This window comes from Falco rusticolus, chromosome 9, assembly GCF_015220075.1.
Source record: "Falco rusticolus isolate bFalRus1 chromosome 9, bFalRus1.pri, whole genome shotgun sequence".
Taxonomy (NCBI): Eukaryota; Metazoa; Chordata; class Aves; order Falconiformes; family Falconidae; genus Falco; species Falco rusticolus.
In genome coordinates this window covers 30,465,487-30,487,031 of record NC_051195.1, presented here as the reverse complement: position 1 = coordinate 30,487,031, position 21,545 = coordinate 30,465,487, and the positions used below count along the sequence as shown (strand labels likewise).

Sequence of the window (21,545 nt, the reverse complement as noted above, 5' to 3'; positions counted from 1 at the left end):
ACTCTGCTGGCCATATAGGCAGGGATACATGGTAAATGTTACATATGTTGTGCCATGCATCAATGAAAAGTAATTTATGTAGGTTTCTAGTGCAGGAGTTCCATAATGTGTAAACAATTCTTAGAGCTGTCAATTATTGGTCAGTCAAGCTGATACTGATGGGAATAGGCTTTGGATTGAAGGCTGTGTTTTCATAAAGCAGTAACCTTCTGAGACAATACAGTGTGACTGTGTGCCTCAGGAGAATTACAGAATGATTTAGGTCAGAAAAGACCTTTGAGATCATCAAGTCCAATTGTTAACCCAGGACTGCCAAGTCCTCTACTAAACGATATCATCAAGCACTGCATCTACACCTCCAGGGATGGCAGTTCCACCACCTCCCCAGGCAGCCTGTTCAAATGCTTGACCACCCTTTCAGTGAAACCTTTTTCGTAATATCCAATCTAAGCCTCCCCTGGCATAACTTGAGGCTGTTTCCTCTTGTTGTCAGTTGTTTTCTGGGAGAAGAGACCGACCCCCACCTGCCTGCAACTCCCTGTCAGGGAGCTATAGAGAGCAGCAGGGTCCCCCCTGAGCCTCCTCCTGGCCAGGCTGAACAGCCCCAGTTCCCTCAGCCGCTCCTCATCAGCCTTGTGCTCCAGCCCCTTCCCCAGCTCCGTTGCCCGTCTCTGGACACGCTCCAGCACCTCAACGTCTGTCTTGTAGTGAGGGGCTCAAAACTAAACACTGTACTCGAGGTGCGGCCTCACCAGCGCAGACTACAGGGAGACAATCACTGCCTTTGTCCTGCTGTTAAATCCAATTTCTTTTACAGTCAAGATCCTTTGGCTGCTTTTTTTTCCCCTTCTTAACTGATCGGCTTCTGGGTCTTTTTGGCAAGTATGGGGGGTTTTTGTCACTGGAAACCTTTAGTCTGTTTTCATGCTACAAATCATGACTGACTTGAAGATACTCAGGCTTATTTTTAAAAGATTAGGAAATTGGGGAAATGAAGCAGCAATTATTTTTGTATCCTGATTGATCATTTCTTTGTAATACGGAGACTTAAGATTAAAGGAGTGTATGTACTGAGCTGTCATCTTCTAATTGTAGTAGGCATGAAGCTGATGGGTTTGTTGGTAGACACAAAAAGCAAAAGAGATGTCAGATGTGTCATTAAAGATTAGTAAGCCTAATGAATAATTTCTTACTCAAACTTCCAAGGATGGCTAATAAAACAAAATTAGGGAGAACATGAATATAAATCATCACAGGTAGAAGAGTTTAGGGAAATAGGTTGTAAACCATATGTGCAAAGAATATAAATACAGAGGGCACTTGGCTGCTCTTTTAGTTTGCAGTAGAAATTTGAAAGAGTTGAGGTCTGAAGTGGTTAATTTCCTATACACTTCCCCAACGTATGTTAAAGAAGAAACAGATACTCACTTGGGACAAGCTTTTCTTTTTAATATTACTTCTTTAATCTTGATTTCTGACTCTCTCCAGTTCTTTATTAGCTAAAATAATGAAATTTTGTATAAAAAATAATTAGTTTGGTGCACTTAACTTGGGGCTAGAGTCCTTGCGCTAGATTCCCTTGGGAAGCTAGGAAATTTCTTTCAGAAACGCATGTTTCGGGCACTATTGAGCTAAAATGCATGGCATTCACTGTATTTTTTCCCACATTTATCTACAGAAGACTTTACTGCCACAGTGTTTAATTGTGCCTTACCTGGGACTTGAAAAGATTTGACTGTAAGGAGGACACAGAGACTTTCCTTCTTTCTGTCCTCAGTACATGCAATTGTGTTCTTGGTTTCATTGTTGAGACTTCTAGTAAGGACATTAGGTGTGGCTATTTTGTGAATGCAGTTAGTTCCTACTGAGTATCAGCTTAGTTTGACAGTGTGTAAGAGTATTATTTGAGAATATTTCACTTGTTCCCTTTTAAAGCTGATTCAGTGACCAAGTGATAGAAAGTGTTATCCATTCTGAACTAGACTGTACTTGGATCTCTTTTATTTAATTTATTTGTGTGGAATATTAGCTAGTACTTGCTCTTCTTCATTGACCTGCACAAGTGGGTTGGATTGAGATTAATGAAAGTGTGAATAAGCTATCTCTCTCATATGTTAAGTATATATAAAACTAAAAAGCCATTTTGAAGCCACTGTCTGTATTCTTTTTTCCTAGTCTGAGGCCTCAAATTATTTTCAGACTTCTGTATTTCAGTTTGAAAATGGATTATGATTCAGATTTCCTAGTTTATCTGGTATGTTAAGACTTCACTTATTTCTATCTACCACTTGAGCTGACTGACTGTAGTTTACTCTTTCTGGTGCTTTGTTTTGATCTCTATGCTTTGGGAAACGATTAATTTTCTGTATGTGTTTATATATATTTCTAATTACAAGGTCTTTTTAATATTCTTGCTGGAATTTGTTGGGGGGGTGTATGAAAATAATTTTTGAGCAACTGGAATTGCTAGTAAAAGCTAAGTAGGTAACATTTAATCTGAGCGAAATACAGGCTATGGTGTTTGGAATCCATTAGGGACTTGGCTTCAACAGCTGATGCACGTCTGTGTGGTTTGTGTTCTGCTGGAGAGTGGGGAGAAAATGAGAAGTGTTATTTCCTTTGAGATCATCCTGAGCAGCATTATGCCTTCTTGCCGTTCATTCTGTAAGGATGAGAGACACTGCTGAAAGACTTGCAGCTCGGCTGGTCTGAATGCATTAATGTAGCTTATGGAATAATCCATAATCAGATCTGTGTTCCTTAAAGCATATGTGTGCACACTGCAGCCTGGGGGAAGACTGGAAGGAAGTCTGTGCTCATACAGTGTAGTTGTTGATGCAGTTTCTTTATGCCAGTCTTAGACTTCGTAGCTGGTGCCTGTGAAAAGTAGATAGTAGCTAGAGGAAATGGAAAGCTTTGCCAGCTTTTTTAATAACTAGCTCAAATGCTCATGTCAATCTCTAAAACTTTATGGTTTCCTTGTCCTTCCCTGGATAGTATGGGTTGGCATAGAAACTATTGATTGAGGTCATCTGCTTTCTGGGCCAAATTCTCCCTTGCAATTATTCTTATGTGGGATGTCCCTTACATGAAAAATTTCCATTTTTATCTCTGTTACTGGGTGAGTATTAATTTAGAATTGTCTGTTATTGTGGCTTTTAGAGAAATAGCTCCAATAGCGAACATGACAGCTAAAGAAAATAAATGGCATAATGGAAAGTCTAGTCTATTGTAAGAAGCATTTTAACAGAAGTGACTTGAGTGTTCAGTAGCTACACCTTCATGTTCCCTTTCGGCAAAAGGTCAATCTGTATTTAATGCTGTCTCATGAGCTATCAGTACTAGCTGGCTTCAGTTTTACCAGTCAGTTGGATCTGTAGTAAATTTATAGCACTTGTGTTGCTGGTGCCTCTTTGGTAATGGAATATATTAAATCCTGTATGGCACAAGGATTCCTCTGAGGCACATTTCACAACTGATTTTTCACAGTGAACAGGGTTTTTTTTTTCATTGTATGGTTTATTCTTTTGTCCTTATAGAATGAATCCTAGCATAATAGCAAGCAGAGATGCAGGCTTTGGTGCCGAAATGAGGAGATTAGGCATTTGGTATTCAGAGCACTCTTAACATGGTAAATGTGAAAAAACTCTTCTTAATTTATTAGAAGACACTGGGTCTTTAATAATTAGTACTAGAAATGAGCAGCAGGATCAACAGTGGGTTATTTTCAAACAAGCATTCCGATTCTGTTTTGTCAGCAGTTGTCACTATGTCTGTTTGCATCCTATATTGGGCAAATAGATTTTCTATTTCTGTAGAACATATAAAATGTGTATATCTATATGTTTCAGTGGGAGCAGGATTGAGTTTTCAGTGCCTTATTGTATAAAAATTATAAAAGTAAGCTTATAAAGCAAAAGTAATTAAACCTACATATCACTGGAAAGTGAAGCAGACATGTCTGTCTTCCTGCAGTAATAACTGTAGAGGCTAGAATGCATGGAAAACAGCAGAAGTAACTATAACCAGCTTTCAAAAACAAAAAATAAATTTATTTCTTTCAGGTTCTGTATTAAATACATGAAATGTTGATTTTAAATAGATATGCACGTGTGTATGTACGGATCAATATCTAATCAATATTTAACATTTTGTCCAGATTAGTTTTTAGTTACTGGTTTCCTCCTAGAAGCTAAAAAGCAGAAGTAATACAAGCAGCTTACATCTTCTGCACATTAAGATTCAATCTAACATGAACAGAGTATTCTATATCATTCTCATACTATACAGATGGTGAGGGGAAGTAAATTAGCCCTTTTGAGCATCTAAGGAGTAGAATTCCCGTGTTGCTGATTCTCAGAATGTGGTCTGCCAGCATGAGGCATAAATCTTCCTGAATGTCTCCATGACAAACAAGAAAGAGATAGTGGGTCAGCGTGCAGAAGAGCATAAATGCAGGGCAATAGAATAGCTGAGGCACAGAGTGCATTCTATAGTGGAAAGTGGCCATATAAGAGAATACGTAATGATATTGCAGTATGCTCCATGACTACTGCAGTGGCAAAGCTTAGATGGTTTCCTTGCAGAAAGCTGTGGGAAGCTCATTGTCAATGCTCTTTAATTTTGAGGTTTCATCATAATTCACAGATGAGAGCCTTTTCATTTCTGTATGTAGAAATTGTTCATAAGGAAAATGTAACCAGGCTGCAATTGAAAGAGACACAGTGCTGTGTTAGCTGCTTAATTTGGAATGTTGGAGACTGGATTTATATTATGCACAGTAAATTTGTAGTAACTGTATAAAGAAACTTATTTTTCATAATAGCGAAGACAAGGAATTCAGAATACCTCATTATCAAGTCTCTTTTTTCCACAAAGTTACAGGTTTTGTGGGCAGTTACTTAACAAAAGTGCCTTCTCCAGAATTGCAGACATCATTGACATAGTTTAGCTGCAGTAGAGGACGTTGCTTAGAACTGCTGAGTATGCCCTTCACTTGTATCACTGAAGTATTGATTGCATTTTGCAGGAGGACTGTGTGACATCCTCGTACAGTGAGCTGTTCTTTTGTACTAAAACACTTCTTCAGAACAGTCATATTAAGCAGACTTACTCGTGTTTTCTTACTCAAGAATGAGGGCAGCAATAGCTCATTTTCTGTCAGTGGCACAACTTGCCCTCTTTTGCAATTGATAAATGACTCTGGATGTTTGTGGGATCATTTTAATACATGATCTAAATTCTCATTAAATTCATCACAGCTATTATTAAACAGTGTTTTTCAGCAAACACCCCAAACTAAGAGTGGAACAATAAACTCTCCTCCCTGTTACAGAAGTGAGCCTCAGGTCAGGGGTGGGATGGGAGGCATTAGGGCAGTGCAATAGTGCTGTACATGCTAAATACATTTGGACAACAAGGTAAAGATGGCTTTAGTGTATAACATGCTAGAATTTAACTCTTCTAATAAAATGTTAAGGGCTTAGATACTGTTTTGCTAGTCCAAAGATAGGTTGAACTTGACCATGTTCCTTTTCTTTCACAGGTGGACATAATATGTGGTGATCACCTGCTAGAACACTACCAGACACTGAGGGAAATTCGTCAAGCCATAGGAGAGAGCGCAGTGCAGGTACGTGTGACAGCTGGGGTTAGTTCCATGCTTTCTATTTTAAAATAGAAACTTCTTTCTTAACCTGTCAGGTATCATAGAATGATTGAATGGTTTAGGTTGGAAGGGGCCTTTAAGATCGTCTAGTTCCACTACTATGGGCAGGGATGCCTTCCACTCAAAGCCCCATCCCACCTGGTTTTGAGCACTTCCAGGGGTGGGGCATCCCCAGCTTCTCTGGGCAGCCTGTTCCAGTGCCTCACTACTCTTAGTGAAGAATTCCTCCCATGTATCTAATCTAAATCTGCCCTCTTTCAGTTTAAAGCCATTACCCCTTGTTCTGTCACTCCATGCCCTTGTAAAAAGTCCCTCCTCCAGCTTTCTTGTCAGCCCCTTTAGGTACTGGAAGGCTGCTCTAAGGTGTCCCCAGAGCCTTCTCCAGGCTGAACAGCCCCAACTCTCTCAGCCTCTCTTCACAGGAGAGGTGCTCCAGCCCTCTGATCATCTTCACAGCCTTCCTCTGGACTTGCTGCAACAGGTCCATGTGCTTCTGATGTTGAGGGCCTCAGAGCTGAACACAGTACCCCAGGTGGAATCTCAAGAGAACAGAGGGGGAGAATTACCTCTCTCGATCTGCTGGTTGCACTTCTTTTGATAGAACCCAAGATATAGTTGGCTTTCTGGGCTATAAGTGTGCATTGCTGGGTCATGTTGAGTTTCTCGTCCACCAGCACCCCCAAGTCTTTTTCTTCAGGGCTGCTCTGAATTAATTCTTGGCCCAGCCTGTATTTGTGCTGAAGTATAGCACCAACTTGTCTGAAGAAATCACTTAGAAAAATCTCTGCAGCTTATGCAAAATGTTTGTTTATGTTGAAAGTAGAGTTGAGAAGTAGACCATGTGCTGAGAGTGTTCTTGATGGTTTGATGATGTTCTGGATATGAGATTTTTGTGGTTGGGTTTGGGTTTTTTCCTATTCCAAAACAAGTTGCTATCTTATACCTGCCTTACTTTCAATTAACATTCCTTCTTTTCCTCCCTGGTGATTGCGTCTCTGCAAGAAATTAAAGGACTGAAGCATCCCAAATAAGGCTAGCCTTGTGACTGGGTTAGGGGAATGACCTTGTTCATAAAAACACAAGCCAAAGATAAAGAGTAATGAATGCAATTAATTTGCTTGATGCATATTATACCAGTCCTGGTCACAGCATGTGTGTATAGCCAACTATTTCTTGTTGGTAACTTACTATCTTAAGTGCTGCTGGCTCTGCAAATAAGAAAGCATTTTTTTATTTCCTTGGGAATCTTTTCAAACATCTTTATAATGGGAAAGCTCACACCATTTTAGAAGTACAGCAAAAACAATGAAGTAGTCTTCCCAGTGCATAGTAAGATGCAGATGTAAAATCATGACGTATGGTAAACTGTATGTTAATCTAAACTTGGAAGTCTGAAAAGTTAATGTTTAATACAGTGGGAAGAAGTAGGATTTAGATTGCTTTCCAAATAAAATACCAATCTAAGCAGATTGCGGAAGGGCTGAAATAGTAGCAAATTCAGTTCTCTTGGCTCATTTGTGCATACTTGCAGTCTTTTACATTTAATTTTTGTGCTGAGCCCTTTCATGCTGCAAGAGGGCTTCTCTGTTGAGGCAAGAAGTGGAAAGCTAATTTCAAGATATCTTGGACAATGTGTCACCCGTAGTTGATTTGAGTCACTAGGAGGGATCCCACAGTCAGGGCAGTCATTGTGTGGCTCATGCTGGTGTTGGCAGGCATTAAAAATCTTTGAGGCTTGTGGTGTGTTCCATAGTTTCTGTAGTCAAGGGGAATAAATGCCGTACTTGATGTCTTAGCTGTTTATAAAATAATATGAATTAAAAATGAAAAATGTAACTTTACCGACTTTGGGGAGCAGGGCATAGAAACCAGGAGGAAACCAGTACTGGTAACAAACTTACTTCTAAAGTAACAAGTTCCCTGTAAGTAAATAGAGCAATCAACACATAGTGATGGAAGTGCCCTCTACTAAAAGCTTCACTAAATTGCAGGGCGATGATTTATTTCTCAGTCCAGAGGTGTAGTCAGATGTACATGCTTTTAGACTTCATCTTAGCGTGAAAGCTTTTCATGTATCAAAAAAGCTCTTGGGGAAGCACTTTAAGGAAAACTGCATCAGTTTCATTTGTTGTCGGAAATGGATCTGCCTAGTTTAGTGTCTTTCATTTCTTGTCTGAATTGGGTCTGCCTGATTCATGTTTAGTGGCCAAGTACCAGTCAGCAGCTCAACAAAGAGAAACAGTTGTCCTGGGGCACGTTCTCCAGCGAGGTTTCAAGTCTCGTTATTACAAAATCAGTATGCTAGTGATGAATTCTCACAAGCCTGCTCTACTGGGCAAACAGACAGAACAAGATCTTTGCTTATTGTGAAGTCTTGCGCTTTCATAGTCACTTTTGCCAGGAAGTTTGAAAGATCAGGTTCATTCTTAATTTTTCTTCACTTTGTTACAAAACCTCTTAGGGTGCCAAATAGTTACAGTAGAATGTTGCAAATAGACCGCAGTTGCTTCTTTTGTGATATGAAATAATTGTGACATTTTCATGTTTTATAGTCCCATGCTATATTATTTTTCAGAAATGAAGAAGGGGTGCATTTTTAGGATTAAAAAAAACTTGGAAAATGTTTTAGATAATTATCCAGGATAATAAAAATTGATAGGTCAAGTTCAAAAATAGTAATGCCTGTTTTTTTCACAAAGACCTGAAATTCAATGAGGGGCATGATTATCCTGGCCCAGTGAGACTACAGCTACGGAGGAACATTTGATGGATTTTACATTAAGCTCCAAGGACATCTTGTGCCATCATAACCTTCCAGCCTTTCCAAACCAGTGTTGGAGCTTAGAATGCCCCTAACGGCTCTCACTAGGATGCTGAAACACTTTTCAAAACTGCTGTTGTCATTTACCAGTTTCTGACATTCATTGTAGGTGCTTCATGCTAAGAAAATAGCTTCAATAGCTACTCTAGGAAATACGAAGTCATTTAAAGGAATAAACATCGGAGTTTTTTACTTAAATGAGTAAAGTCACTGTTGGGAGGAGAAAAATAACTGCTTTTCTGAACTGCATTTTTCATTTGCAGATTCATTCGTGTCAGTAGGTAATTGTTTTTGCTGAGAAAAATTATTTTTAAAATGCAGTTAACTTTCTCTTTGCCAAAGGCATTAATTTTAACATGCATTCTTTGGCAGCATTTGTCTTGGAAGTTTCTTCGAATGCATTGCAGCATATAAGTTATGTGTGATTTATTTTTCTGGACTATAATCACCGTGATGTTTTTTTAGGGGCTTTTACTCCTCCTGGATGGCTCTTAAATGCTCAAGATTGTTTTGTGGAGATTTTTGGTGTTGGGGTTTTTGTCCTACTGAATAATGAGGTGTAGTAGTGGCTTAGAGCCTCAGTAATTTTAAGTGTCCTGTAGGTTCAAGCCAGTAGGATTTCAGCTGTTCTGTATAGCTCTGTGTCTTTCCAGCAGGTATGGGAAGATAAGTGTGATCTGATGGTAAAAATATTCCTGACACTGGCTGCATTGTGACCTGTTTGGGTTCTTTTAATTGGAGTAAATAGGCAACTAATTCTAGTGGTTGAATGTAAACAATTAACATGTTAGTTTGACTAGTTGATAAAGGCTAAAAAATCAGGAATAAATCTTGTTTAATCTTGTAGATCTCAAGATATTTTAACATTTCTGAAATTGTGTGGTTGATTGAATCTTTCTAATTAGCTGGAGATAAGATACCGAGCTCTCTTTAAGGCAAAAATGTAAATTTGCTGCACAGAATTTATATAAAAAGTGACTTTGCTTAGTTTTTAAAACAGTGTAAAACTTGTGGAATTTATTGCAAGGAGAGATCAAAGGCACTGATGGTAACAAAATTGAACCTTTTAAATTTTTCTAAGCACTGAGATCTGCCTGTAATTCAGTTTGATCAAGTAGCTGAGGAATGACGTTTGTTATTAACTGTATGGGAATATAATTTCTTCCCTGTATTACCTTCCTCCCCTGTGCTGCCCTAATGTAACATGATCCAAGCTGCTAGTTATTTTCATTTGTCTGAAACTGTCCTTCTCGGAGCTCTGCATCACTGATGGATATAATAAGCTCACACATGGGAAAAGCTGAAAAAGGGTAGCTTCCTTTAGGACCTTAGCCCTTGGCACAGAGGTCTTGCAGTTTATAGTAGTCTCTTTGTAACTCTCACTTTTGTGTAACCCAATGCTATTGGGTTGGGGTTTTTTGGTTGCCTGAGGTAGGCAGTAAAAGCTGTGATCTAATTTAATTACTGTGACCCTCTAGCACACATCTGCTGTGGGGATACTGAATTTGGAAAGTTGCACTTCTTGTTGCTGCTGCTCTTTACAACATCAACAGCTGTATATACTATGATGTTTCAGTCTGTCATTCCCACTCTGAAGTTTATAGCTGGGTGTAACAGGTGGGGTACTTACCATTAATTTTTTTTTAGGTCAGGTTCACAAATACATGGTGAAGAACACTGGAGAGTTTTGCTTTGCTTTTGGGCACATCTGAGTTAGCCTGATGTGAGATTTGTAATAAGCAGTGAGCGCTCATTCTCTGTTTGGATTTCCTTTTAAGAACAGTATCTAGAGAAAGCAGATGAACATGTAGAAATGTATAGTACTTAAAAAGTAAATAATCACAGACTAAGCAGTGCCAGTACTGGGTTAAGTCTCAGCTTCTCTTTGTACAGAAGGAATTGCAATGGGTTTGGCCTTTGGTTTAACAGGTATATTTCCTGTGTAGATATGATTTCTTTAAATGTCTTGCTGTCAAATGTACCACTTGAAAACTCTTTTATCAAAGAATACATTGTAGCATTTTTTCTTTTAAAACTATTCTTTCCCTTAAACTCTGCTACAGACAAAAGTGGGTTTGACTACAGTTCTCACAGAAAGGAAGCTTTAATGTATCTTATTATTTCTACTGAAGTAGCTAACAGGCACAAGGAGTAAGTATACCTTTGTGAAGGTGTAACAATATACGTGCCAAGGGGTTCGTAAGTAACTTTGTAGTACCTGCTCTAACTAACAAGAAGTGAGGACAATCAGGTTCCTATCTTCATATTGCAACACCATCATCCCACTTCGTGCTAGGTCCTGAGTGAGTTAAAGCTCCTGTCTCTTCCTTCCATCTTTTCAGGACTTTACAATGTATTTTTGGTTATTAATGGATTGTTTTCATTCCTGTCCATCAAAGTTAAGGTTGATTGGCATCTACCCTACACTACGCCCTCATTTGTTGTCGTAAGCATCCTTTAAATGAAGTGAAGCTGCGTGAGACTCGTGGAGCACATTTGCTCTGAAGCTGTTTGTATCACCCGTAGATGTAGAGATAAAGAACATACATATTTCTGTAGCATGAACGTAGTCTCTTCTAGAGGTGTTTTTGTGTGCTGTCCTTCTTTTCCAACATGACCCATCTGGTTGGTTTTGACAGTTCTTATAAAAAAAATACTGTGATCCACTTTTCTCAGTACCTGCTTTTTAATCCCTTTTTTCAGACCTTCAGTCTTGATCTTGTGACTGACATCACCATGTCCAGAGATTTTGGATTTGATTTCCCTTAGATTTGACTTGTGGTTGCCAAAAGTTTGTAGATTCAAAAGCAACTGACCAAGTTTGTAGAAGAAACACTTGATACAAAACTATTTTGACTTAGGGCTCAGGAACTTCCTGAGAGACGCTTCTGAATTTGAAAAATGTTATAGGGAGGTAGCACACTTGCCCTTGTCATGTATTTTTGATCTAGAATTTCACTGTGGGGCTAGGTAGCCCTTTGGTCTGCCCTGGTATGGCCATTCTTAGGACTTTACATTTTAATTATTTTTTTTTCTAATTGGCTCATTTTTTGGTGCCCTCTTTTCCTGACTTAGAATATTAATCTCCTCTTTAAGTAAATGACAAAATCTGTAGCCAGAAGCAGAGCTTCAGGTCTTACTAAATGAGCAAGTTGGCTGAACTAATCAAAGTACTGCTGTTGCAGATCTGTTCTCCGTTGTTATGAATCTTCTTTCACAGTCACATTTTAAAACTCCGATAGCTCTTCCACTGTCGTCTTCTTTTGAAAATAACTGCACTTTTCTTTTCTTCTTTTTTTTCCTTTTTTCTTTTTTTTTCTGCAAAACAGTAGCTTTATTTCCAGTGGCAACATTTAGCTGTCATACAAAGTTAAATAAACTAATGGTAGAAGAGTAAAATAATTACACACAGCAGCAATTAGGGTGATTTTCTCCTGAAAGAGCTTTGTGACACTAGAGGCAAAATTTTCTGGTTTTCTAATAAGAGGTCATCTTCCAGACAGAACATAGAGGTGTTGATAGGTACAGTCTGAAAAGAATTCCCAAGGGAAGAAAAAGGGCATGTCATGGAGGTGTGGAAAAGCACATTCTGTCTTCTTGAGATCAATTTCTTCATCTTAAATTTCCTCCAATGCAAAATGGCTCAGAGGTGTTTTTTATAAGTAGTTGAGGCTACACCAACCAGTCAAAAGCTTTTTTACATAGATTACAAATTACAGTTTTGGAAGAGATAGATATATTTTAAATATATTTTAAACACTGTGTTTAGCCTAATATAGTACTTTCTACTGTTACCGTATTATAATACAGAACTTGTAAAGTGGCAACAGGCTTGTTACTATTTTTTTTGTGATTGATTTTTTAATTATTTTTCCCATGCTGATATACCCCATCACACAGAATTATGTAACTTCTCTGAACCATATGTGATCTTATGTCCTGTATGTTAATAGACAAAAACATCAGAAGCAAAATATCGTATCAGTTCTAACATCAGTTGTGATTAATGTAGTTCTTCCTTCAAAAGAAAACTTTTATTAAAGCCAGTCCATATAAATAGGTCTAGTGCAACATCAAATTCCCAGTAGATCAATAGTGGAAGCAGACTTGAGTGCTAGACCTTTCACCAGCTGTGTGTGAATTAACTGATTTAAGTAAGGCTAAAGAGCTGGGACGTGTCCTGTTTCATAGGTGAAAGGTTTTTCTATTATGTGGAGCAGTCTCAGACAAGGAGAAACATGACTAAAGGGATTATTATTTTTGTGTAATCCCTTGTATTCATTACTTAATAAATGTGTAGTAGTAGTCTGGGCTTTTCCAGTACAGCTTTTGACAGCATCTTCTAGAACTACTTAAGAGATTACTTTTTTTCTGCCCCACAGTGTCATGTGGAAAGTAGCATGAGTTGTAAACTAGCATCTGTTCTATGAAGATGAGATAATTCCATTATAACTTCAGAATAAAGCAAAGTACCAGATTTTACTTTCTTTTTCTTTTTAACACCCTTCTCCATCTCAGAAGGGAATGTAATTATTTGCCTTGATATTTCAAAACTGGCATTCACCGTATGAAAGGGACATGGTATATAATGGTGAGTGAGATTGCATCTGAGGTTCTGCCATGCAGTGGCTGTTATACCAGGCGGTGACAGAAAATGCCTCATGGAGAAGGCAAAGTGGTACAATAATACAATTTCTTTCTCTTCTCTCCAGGATGGTTTACTTGTACTGCACTATGGCCTGGTAGTATCTCCACTAACTATAACTTAAAGATTGCTAGAGTATCAGAAGGAAAAAGAATCTGAAGTCATCAAGCTTCTTCACTGCTGTTTTTCACCAAAGAAGGCCATCGTGTTTCCTGTGACAGGAAGCAAGTAAAAGGAACCACCACTAACTGCTCTATGCTTGTATTTTAACATCTGACATTACCACTGTAAAAAATTACAGTTTCTGTAAGTACAGCTATAGATGTTGCTTTGCTATGTGTTACAAATTACTGTCTTCAAATTTCACTCAGCTCAGGGAATTTAAATGCTCAGAGTAGCTGCATTTTTTTTTTTTTTTTTACTTTCTAAAACCACAGGACTTCACGGGGTGAACAGCCTTTTTTTCCTCTAAGCTATGAGACATTGTTTGCTTTCTAAGTGTCTAGCTAGAACAGTGCTCTCAGGGATGATCTTCAGTGGGTAGTATAAGTTATTCTGGGGAGGAGACAGTCCTTTGCCTAAAAAAAAAAAAAAAAAAAAAAAAAAAAGTACTGTGATCATCTGTCTTTGGATGTGATTTGGGGAAAGGAAGGGAACTTTAGAAATGCAGACCAAAACAGGTAGAAAATGACACATTGTAAGCATTTTTTTTTGACAAGTAGCATTAAATTTAGTTGTTTTTCTTGAAGAAAGACAACTTTCTTTGCACTGGAAATATATTTGCTGGTAGTTTGGCTTATACCAAATGGTATATCATGCATCTCTAGTCTTAATGGAGATGAACTGGCTATGAGCTGGTTAAACTATGCATGGGAGAAAAAAAGTAGCACCTCTTTCTACCTGCTTGCTGTATGTAAAATAATCACTGTCAGCCTGATTCTGCTAGCATGTAAAATCTCTCAACTGACTTGACTGGCAGAACCGTAAGTCTTTTGTACTTTAGCACATCTCTTTCTAGCAGCTGTGAAAATGGTAGCTTTTTCCACTCTTTCTAATGTGTACCTAGCGCATTGTAGTGGAGATAAGGGTTGAGTAATGTAATACTTGCCGGTTGCTACCAGTTTCATGGAGAACATTAGGTAACTTTAATCTTAACATACTAAAATACTAGGTTTTGTGACAATTGTAATACTTCAATTGTTGTTCTGTTTAAGATTTCCATGGTTTCTTGTGCAGTATTAAGGACCAGAGCTTTGTGTTTTGTGGTCTTGCTGCATACTAGGTCATCAGTGCAGAGATTCATGAAAGCTACCATTAAGCACCAGGCTCCCTCCCTTCCCTATAGTCAGTGTAGGGAAGGGGAGGACATTCCTTTCTAAAGTGTTTCAGAGCACCTAAGTTAGCTCAAATGCACTTGCTCACTGTCAGCCTAAGAGGACTGGCATCCTTTGTCTAAAGAAACCTTTCATGAATCCTTCCTCAGGTGTTTACCATAAATGTTCAGTTTTGTCTGTGAAGATGGCATCACAAGAAAAAAACACTCTTGTTTGAAGTAATTCTTGTGATGCTTCTAAAAAATGTAACAATTTCTAGCTACAAATTCCTATTTTACCTTTAAAGTTTGTATAAAAGTAGTGTTTAAAATGCAGCAGAAGATGAGATTATTTTGTAAACACTTTGAGTTGTGTTGATAAGAGATTATATATTGTAACAGTAAAATAAAGTTTATTTTAGCCAATTTAAAATTGAGCTCTCGTATTTCCATGCCGTGCTCCCTATGTCAGCCTCAGAATTATAGCAGTTGACACTGAAGCTGCTGGCTGTGCTCTGGGGTTATTAGAATAACAAATCTCAATTAGGAGGTTGAATGTTCAAGGGTAGTTTAATAGCAGAATCTCCACTGAAGCTAACTGTGGTATTGTTGGCTGGAGTAACATGGAATTTCTGGGACTCTCCTCTTACTGAGGAGTTCAGTGAGAAATAGTCAAGATGATTTTTCAACACCAATACAGGAAAAATATTCCTATGCAGTTACAGGACCTCTTTTTTTCAAAGCATGCATCTTTTTGTCAGAGCCACCTCTAGATTATTTTCGTTCATGTTTATGGCTGCTGTTATCAAGTCCCCTGTGAACCACATCTTTCTCTGCTGCTCTGACCATCCTGGCTTTATGCAAGGCATCTAGTTTGTTTACTTCATACTGCCACTTCCTTTTTCGTTATCACTCATGGTTTTGTTTTCTGTGCATAGCTCTGTGTTTAAAAAAGTTAGCAGTATAGTCACTTCTTACATCTCAAATTCTTCCCTAATCCAGGCTTGAACTTCGTGTCTGCAGAAGGGCTTATTTGCAAAGTTTAACAGCTATATAGAAGCTGATAGTGAATTGAAATTCATGTCATTCTAGGGTACTGGTGACTTGCATAGCCTCAAGATGACTATGCTGCCACTGGCTCTGCGGTCAGTGTCAGTTTGTTGGTTTGGTTTGGTTTCAGGGTTTTTTTTCTAAAAAAAAGGGCTTCTGGGTATCTTTAAAGAGGGGTTTTCTGTAGGGTAAATCACATGCCAGTTAAAATGCAGAAGGCCAAGACTTCCTACTTGGTTTTTTCAGGGGCTTAACAGATCTTCAATCCTCCTCATTGCCTTTGATGTTTCGGTATGAATGCTGAGTGACCTCTTATTTCCCATTTGTCCACATCTCTCTTTCTGCCTTACCTGCCTTCAGAAAGCATATTCTTAGCTTAATTTTCCTGGTTGAACATCCTGCTAGCTTTCACCTTAAAGCATACCCTGAAGGCACTGATGTTTTATCTGCTCTCCAGCGTCTGCAGTACCCCCTGGGACACATCCGCATGCAGCTGAGGTGACCTTTAGCTGTTGCCAAGGCTGATCTGCAGGCTGTGTGGTTTCCTGCATAAAGATAATCATTCTGCTTACTTTAAAATATGCCAATCTTCTTTCAGCTCTCCTGCTGCTGTTTTATTTCTGTTGGTCTTCTAATCTTTGCTTTCCTTCCAGTCACTTTTGGTCCTCATGATAAAGAGCTTCTGTAACAACAGACCCATCTATGGGATGGCATCTCTGCCCTCACAGGACATGAGACAGCTGCATGCTCTGGAAGTGAGGCAAGGTGTGCTTGGACTTGGTCATTATTTTACAGATACTATTGTTTCTTCACATGATGAAATAATTCTGGGTTTATTTTCTGGTTACCTACTTAGCAGTGACACAGATCCTAATTAAATATGACTTGTACTGCAGCATAATTCTGAGTTGCTTTACAGACTGCTAGTTCCCAGGAAGAGGAGATGGCGAGCCCCCGGTATCATGAGTTCTTACAAATGCAGATCAAGCTACAATCAAGCCATGAGCATTGAGTCATGTTGGTTACGTTCTGCCTGTTTTCTTTGTTTGATACAGATTTAATGTAACAAGAAGGTAAGGTCCAAGAGTCTGGTGAAATGGGCAGCTGAGCCCTGTAAATGGAAGGGCACTCTGAAATATCATTTATGTTCTGAGCACCAATATTGCACCCAGCCTTGATCTGCATTGCTACCAGACTGTGGCACACCTGAGCCAGCAGAACCCTTAACGCTCATTTGCATAGCTGTGAACAATGAGTTCCCGATTCTACGAAAAAATCATTCAAGCTTGTCTAATACTAGTCTCTGTAGAATTTCTTTTCAGGGAATCATCAGGCATTTATGTGCAATGATTTATGTTAATGCATGTTAACAGTCATTAACATTAAAATTACATCCCTGGCATTTTTTCACTTTTCTTCAGTGGGGAGTATCATTATTATGAAATTTGTGCTCCATGCAAATGAGGGGGGGCGGGGATTCACTCTAGCAGTCGAGAGTGAGCCTATTAACAGACGTTGGAGTTTTTATGTATTCCATCTTTTCCTTTTAAAGGGAGATGGTCAAGTCGTTCACATAAATCTTCTGTTATGCTGCACGCCTAATGCAGTGCACCAGGTACCAGCCTGAATGTTTAGCTGCTTTAAAATATACTTGTTCTGCTGTGATAGATGTTTGCTGAGAGATGTAGAGAATGTTGCAAATAGCACATTCTTAGCACTTTTGCTTTTTATTTGTTTGTTCTACCTCCTTTTTTTTTTTCTGTAACCCCAACTAGTTCAGCTTGAAGAGAGGCAGCAAGGTGATCGTAAGCTGAATTTTACTCATGTCATCCTTAAGACACCCTTGTTAAATGAGCCAATGGATACTTGCTGAGGTTTCAGAAAGTTGCCATAGATACAGGTTTAATCACTGAGCGTGTCAAATTTTACTGGTTTTGAGAGATAAATGATTATCCTATGGCAAGTGAAATGCAAAACTGATTGGCTGCCCTGCAGCTGCAACATTCTTGCTGGAGCTGTATCACCTTTTTTGCTGGGACTTTATTTAGTATAACAACAATATATTTGTGTGAAAGCAACAGTCATCTGCAAAAGAAATATTTCCTGAAGTGGAAAAGAGAGCTTGTATTTTCTAGTTGCATGGTAAAATAGTCTATTTGAAAATGAAATCTTAAAATTACTGTTTTCTTTGAAAGAAAACATTAACAGTAGAAAAGTGAGTGGTGGGGACCTGGCGAAGACTGAGGAAAAATGATCTCTCCTGGGAGAGCTGCTTTGGAGCCCTTTTCATGTGTTGCTGGGTGGCATCCAGTCATTCCAAGATAACCACGAGCGCTCAGAGTACACTGTTTGCAGCATGCCTTTATGTAGCTTGTGGTGACAAAGCGGTTATGTTAAATGATGGACCAGTGTGTCCTTTCTTGCATCTACCTGGGACTGAAAGGTGAGAACTCATTAGGTGAGAAGCCCAACACCCTTCACAAGAACCTGCAATCTCCTTTTTCTTCCTCACAGGACATGGGGAAAACATTTCACCCATTGGTGGCAATAAAATAGATTGTGTGCCACAACATACAGCACAAGAGTGGTGGTGGCGTTCCTGTGCCTGAGCGGGTAAGCTGAACACGGGGGTGCCTGCATTCTCTTCTCAGCTCTGTCCTTGGCTTGCTGTATGACCTTGAGCAGAGTTCTTCAGTTCTCAGCTCTGTCCATCTAGAGCAATAATTTCTATGAAGTGTGCATGCAAACTACACGCTACAGCTGGGTATGTGAGGGTGGGCAATGAACAGACTCTACGATCAAGATCCCTTCATGACTGCAGGCATAACAGGACTGGAAACTGTACCTGTTTGCCAAAGCCACCAAGTGTGTGGCGTTTACGAAAACTACTCTTACTTGCTTATCACTTGGCAAAATTTTAAACACCTGGGCTGAAATTTGTTGTGTTGCAGGTTGTACCAGCTGCGAGTGGATTGTGGATTTACTTAGTTATCTGTGGAGAAATTCAACCAAAGGATTCAGTGCATATCATATATACTGTTCATCAGTTCTTGAATTTGATCAGTCACAAGTAGTTGGTGAACAGTTTAAAAAGAATTCTAGGGAGGGGTTTTTTGCTTTCACAGCTAGCTTTGTCTTTTGGTCGCAAATGAGCCCATAATGAAGCTTGCCTTGGTATCGAGGCATTCATAACCTCTGCCCTCTGAATGGGTTTTCTGGTGTCTGATAAGGGAAGCTCAACTTTTCAATCAATGAGTGTATTTCACCTAGGCACCTGCTTGCATGAAACTGGGAGGAGTCTGGTATCTTTGAGACCTTCAGTTCTTAAATGTGGTTGAAGTTAAGCTGATGAGTACAAAAAATGGCTAGGGAAGGATTTAGGGGGTAAAGGGGACATTCAGTCTTGGTATCATCCTTTAATCCTTGCTTACTTAAGAATCTAGCCTGAATATTTTGGCTTGCTTCAAGTACTGCCAGGCATTCTAATTCATACAGCTCTCAGGCCTCTTCACTGGTCTAGGAATTTGCTAATGAGATGCCTTGTGTCTGGTGCTTGGGGGGATTTTTTGCATTTCCATTGAAAATCTGCTTAAAATTAATGATGTTCTAAGCCTCACTGCAAACTGTGTTTTTCAGTCTGACCTCAGCTTTTCTGAATGACATCTCCAAACAGCTGTTCTTACAGACCACACTCGGGTCTACGCATGTAGGCCACCTTGGAGAATGACTACATGTGTGTCAGGGTGTTCAGGGCTGCTCTGGGCACGGGGGAGCCAGGAGCTCATGTCTCCCGGGCTCTCTGGGATGCAGGCAGCCAGATGCCCAAAGGCAGAGAAGCTGAGCTGGCCCTACTATGAGAGAAATTGAATTCTGGTGCCTGTGTTGTTCCAGTACTAATGCTCATGGCACCCCAGGAGCTTTGCTCCGATCTACAAGCAGCAAGTGGATGTGTGCCTGGGGCTCCTGGAATTGCACTCAAATTTTTGGGCTATTTCCCTTCCATCTAAGCAGGTATGTCCATGTTTAGTGTGAACAGCGCTTGTTCTTTGCGTTACGGTGGACAGCCGAGCTCAAACAGAGCAGTTGGTTCTGGGCAGCAGAGTGTCTTTGCAGTACATACTGCTTTAACAAGGATATAATCATCTGTCACAGAATGGTGCCTTCCTCTAATTTAGCTGGGTTTTGGGTGAAGACTCCTGCACAAGCTCTAGGAGTGCATATCCCACCCCACCCCCGTCCCCCATACTTGCAGACCCCAGCTCTGTAGCCCTACTTCAGCTGGAATCTACTGGGACAGAACAGAGCTGATGAGCATTCTCTCGCCCCACCCCAAGCAGTGCCCTGTTTGCATGTTATGCTGCATTTGCCAAGTGATCCTTACTTCCACACGCCTGCGAAGACTGGCACGAATGAGCAGGCATCGCTTATGCTATTTTGATATAAACTTTACTTTAAAGTCAGACCCCACAGATGTGGACATTTGATCGTTCAGGTGCATCTGTTAAGCTGCTGGTGTTAGGGCTCTCTGTGTGGGTCGGTCACTGGGGGAAGATGCTCTCTTCTTTGAGGAGGTCTCTGTGCTAAGAGCTGGCAAGGAAGAGATCTGGATGGATCCCGCCAAAGGTGCTGGTAGAGACTTCACTCTGAATTGCCTATTGATTCCTTCTTGCTGAATGACAGGGTTCTTCCCCAGTCTGGAAAAGATGTTTGCATTCCTGCCAAAGGAGACTATTTGGGTGTTTTTCTTTGGCTTACTCTTTAATGAATTCCAGCATCTGGACAAATATCATTAACAAAACTCTGTGTGCAGTGTCTCTCTCTGTTTTTAAGGAACTGTACATCTCTGCACAGACAATTGTTGCAGGAAATTCCAGTGGATCTGACAGACCCTTGGTTCCAGGGTCACAGCAGGAACAAGACTCTTCCATCACTGGAAAGCAGCAGGAGCATGACCTAGGCCCATCCTAGCCAACATCCCAGGCTGCCCAGACATCTCTCATCTCACGTGACAATGAAATGAGCAGAGCCAGGCAGCCCCAAACCACAGCTGCATGGTGCGTGGGCCAGCAATCTCCATCAAGGGGAAAAAAACAACTGGCTAGCTCTCTGGTGGAAGTTTGCATGCCTGTGTGGAGGCTGGAGTTGTCCCCAGCATAAAGATGAAGGCAATGCAGCATCATGGAGAAATGGCCGCTCTCTGCTTCTTCCCGAGCTGATAGAATCATGGAATCATTTAGGTCAGAAAAGACCTTTGAGATCAAGTCCAACCATTAACCCAGGACTGCCAAGTCCACTGCTAAACGATGTCACCAAGCACCACACCTACATGTTTTTTAAACACCTCCAGGGATGGCAGTTCCACCACCTCCCCAGGCAGCCTGTTCAAATGCTTGACCACCCTTTCAGTGAAATTTTTTTCATAATGTCCAATCTAAACCTCCCCTGGCATAACTTGAGGCTGTTTCCTCTTGTCCTGTCAGTTGTTTTCTAGGAGAAGAGACCGACCCCCACCCCCCTGCAGCCTCCTGTCAGGGAGCTGTAGAGAGCAACAAGGTCCCCCCTGAGCCTCCTCCTGGCCAGGCTGAACAGCCCCAGTTCCCTCGGCTGTGTGATGATGCTCAGGATGATCTGCTCCATAACCTTCCCCGGCACCGAGGCCAGGTTGACAGACCTGTAGTTCCTCAAACCCTCCTTCCCACCTTTCTGGTAGATGGGTGTCCCATTGGCTAACCTGCAGTCTGCTGGGACCTCTCTGGGTTGACAGGACTGTTGAGAAATGATGGAGAGTGGCTTGGCCAGCTCCTCCGCCAGCTCCCTCCGTACCCTCGGGTGGATCCCACCTGGCCCCACAGACTTGTGCGCATCTGAGCACAGCAGCAGGTCAGTAACCACCTCCTCCTGGGCTGTGGGGGCTTCATTCTGCTTCTGCTCCCTGTCTTCCAGCTCAGGGGGCTGAGTACCCTGCAGGTAACTCTTCTTGCTATTAAAGACTGAGGCAAAGAGCATGTTAAGTACCTCAGCCTTTTCCTCATCCTTCGTGGCAAATGTT

General features: G+C 40.4%; 1 protein-coding gene across 1 annotated transcript in view; it reads left to right on the top strand.

Moving 5' to 3' along the window:
* PCGF6 (polycomb group ring finger 6) overlaps window positions 1-14,879 on the top strand; it is a 28,421-nt gene extending 13,542 nt beyond the window's left edge. The window contains exons 9-10 of the mRNA XM_037399308.1: window positions 5,546-5,632; window positions 13,202-14,879. Coding sequence (XP_037255205.1) covers window positions 5,546-5,632; window positions 13,202-13,258 — 144 coding nt within the window. The 3' untranslated portion in view covers window positions 13,259-14,879. The remainder of the gene's footprint in view (window positions 1-5,545; window positions 5,633-13,201) is intronic.
* The last annotated feature ends 6,666 nt before the right edge of the window (window positions 14,880-21,545 follow it).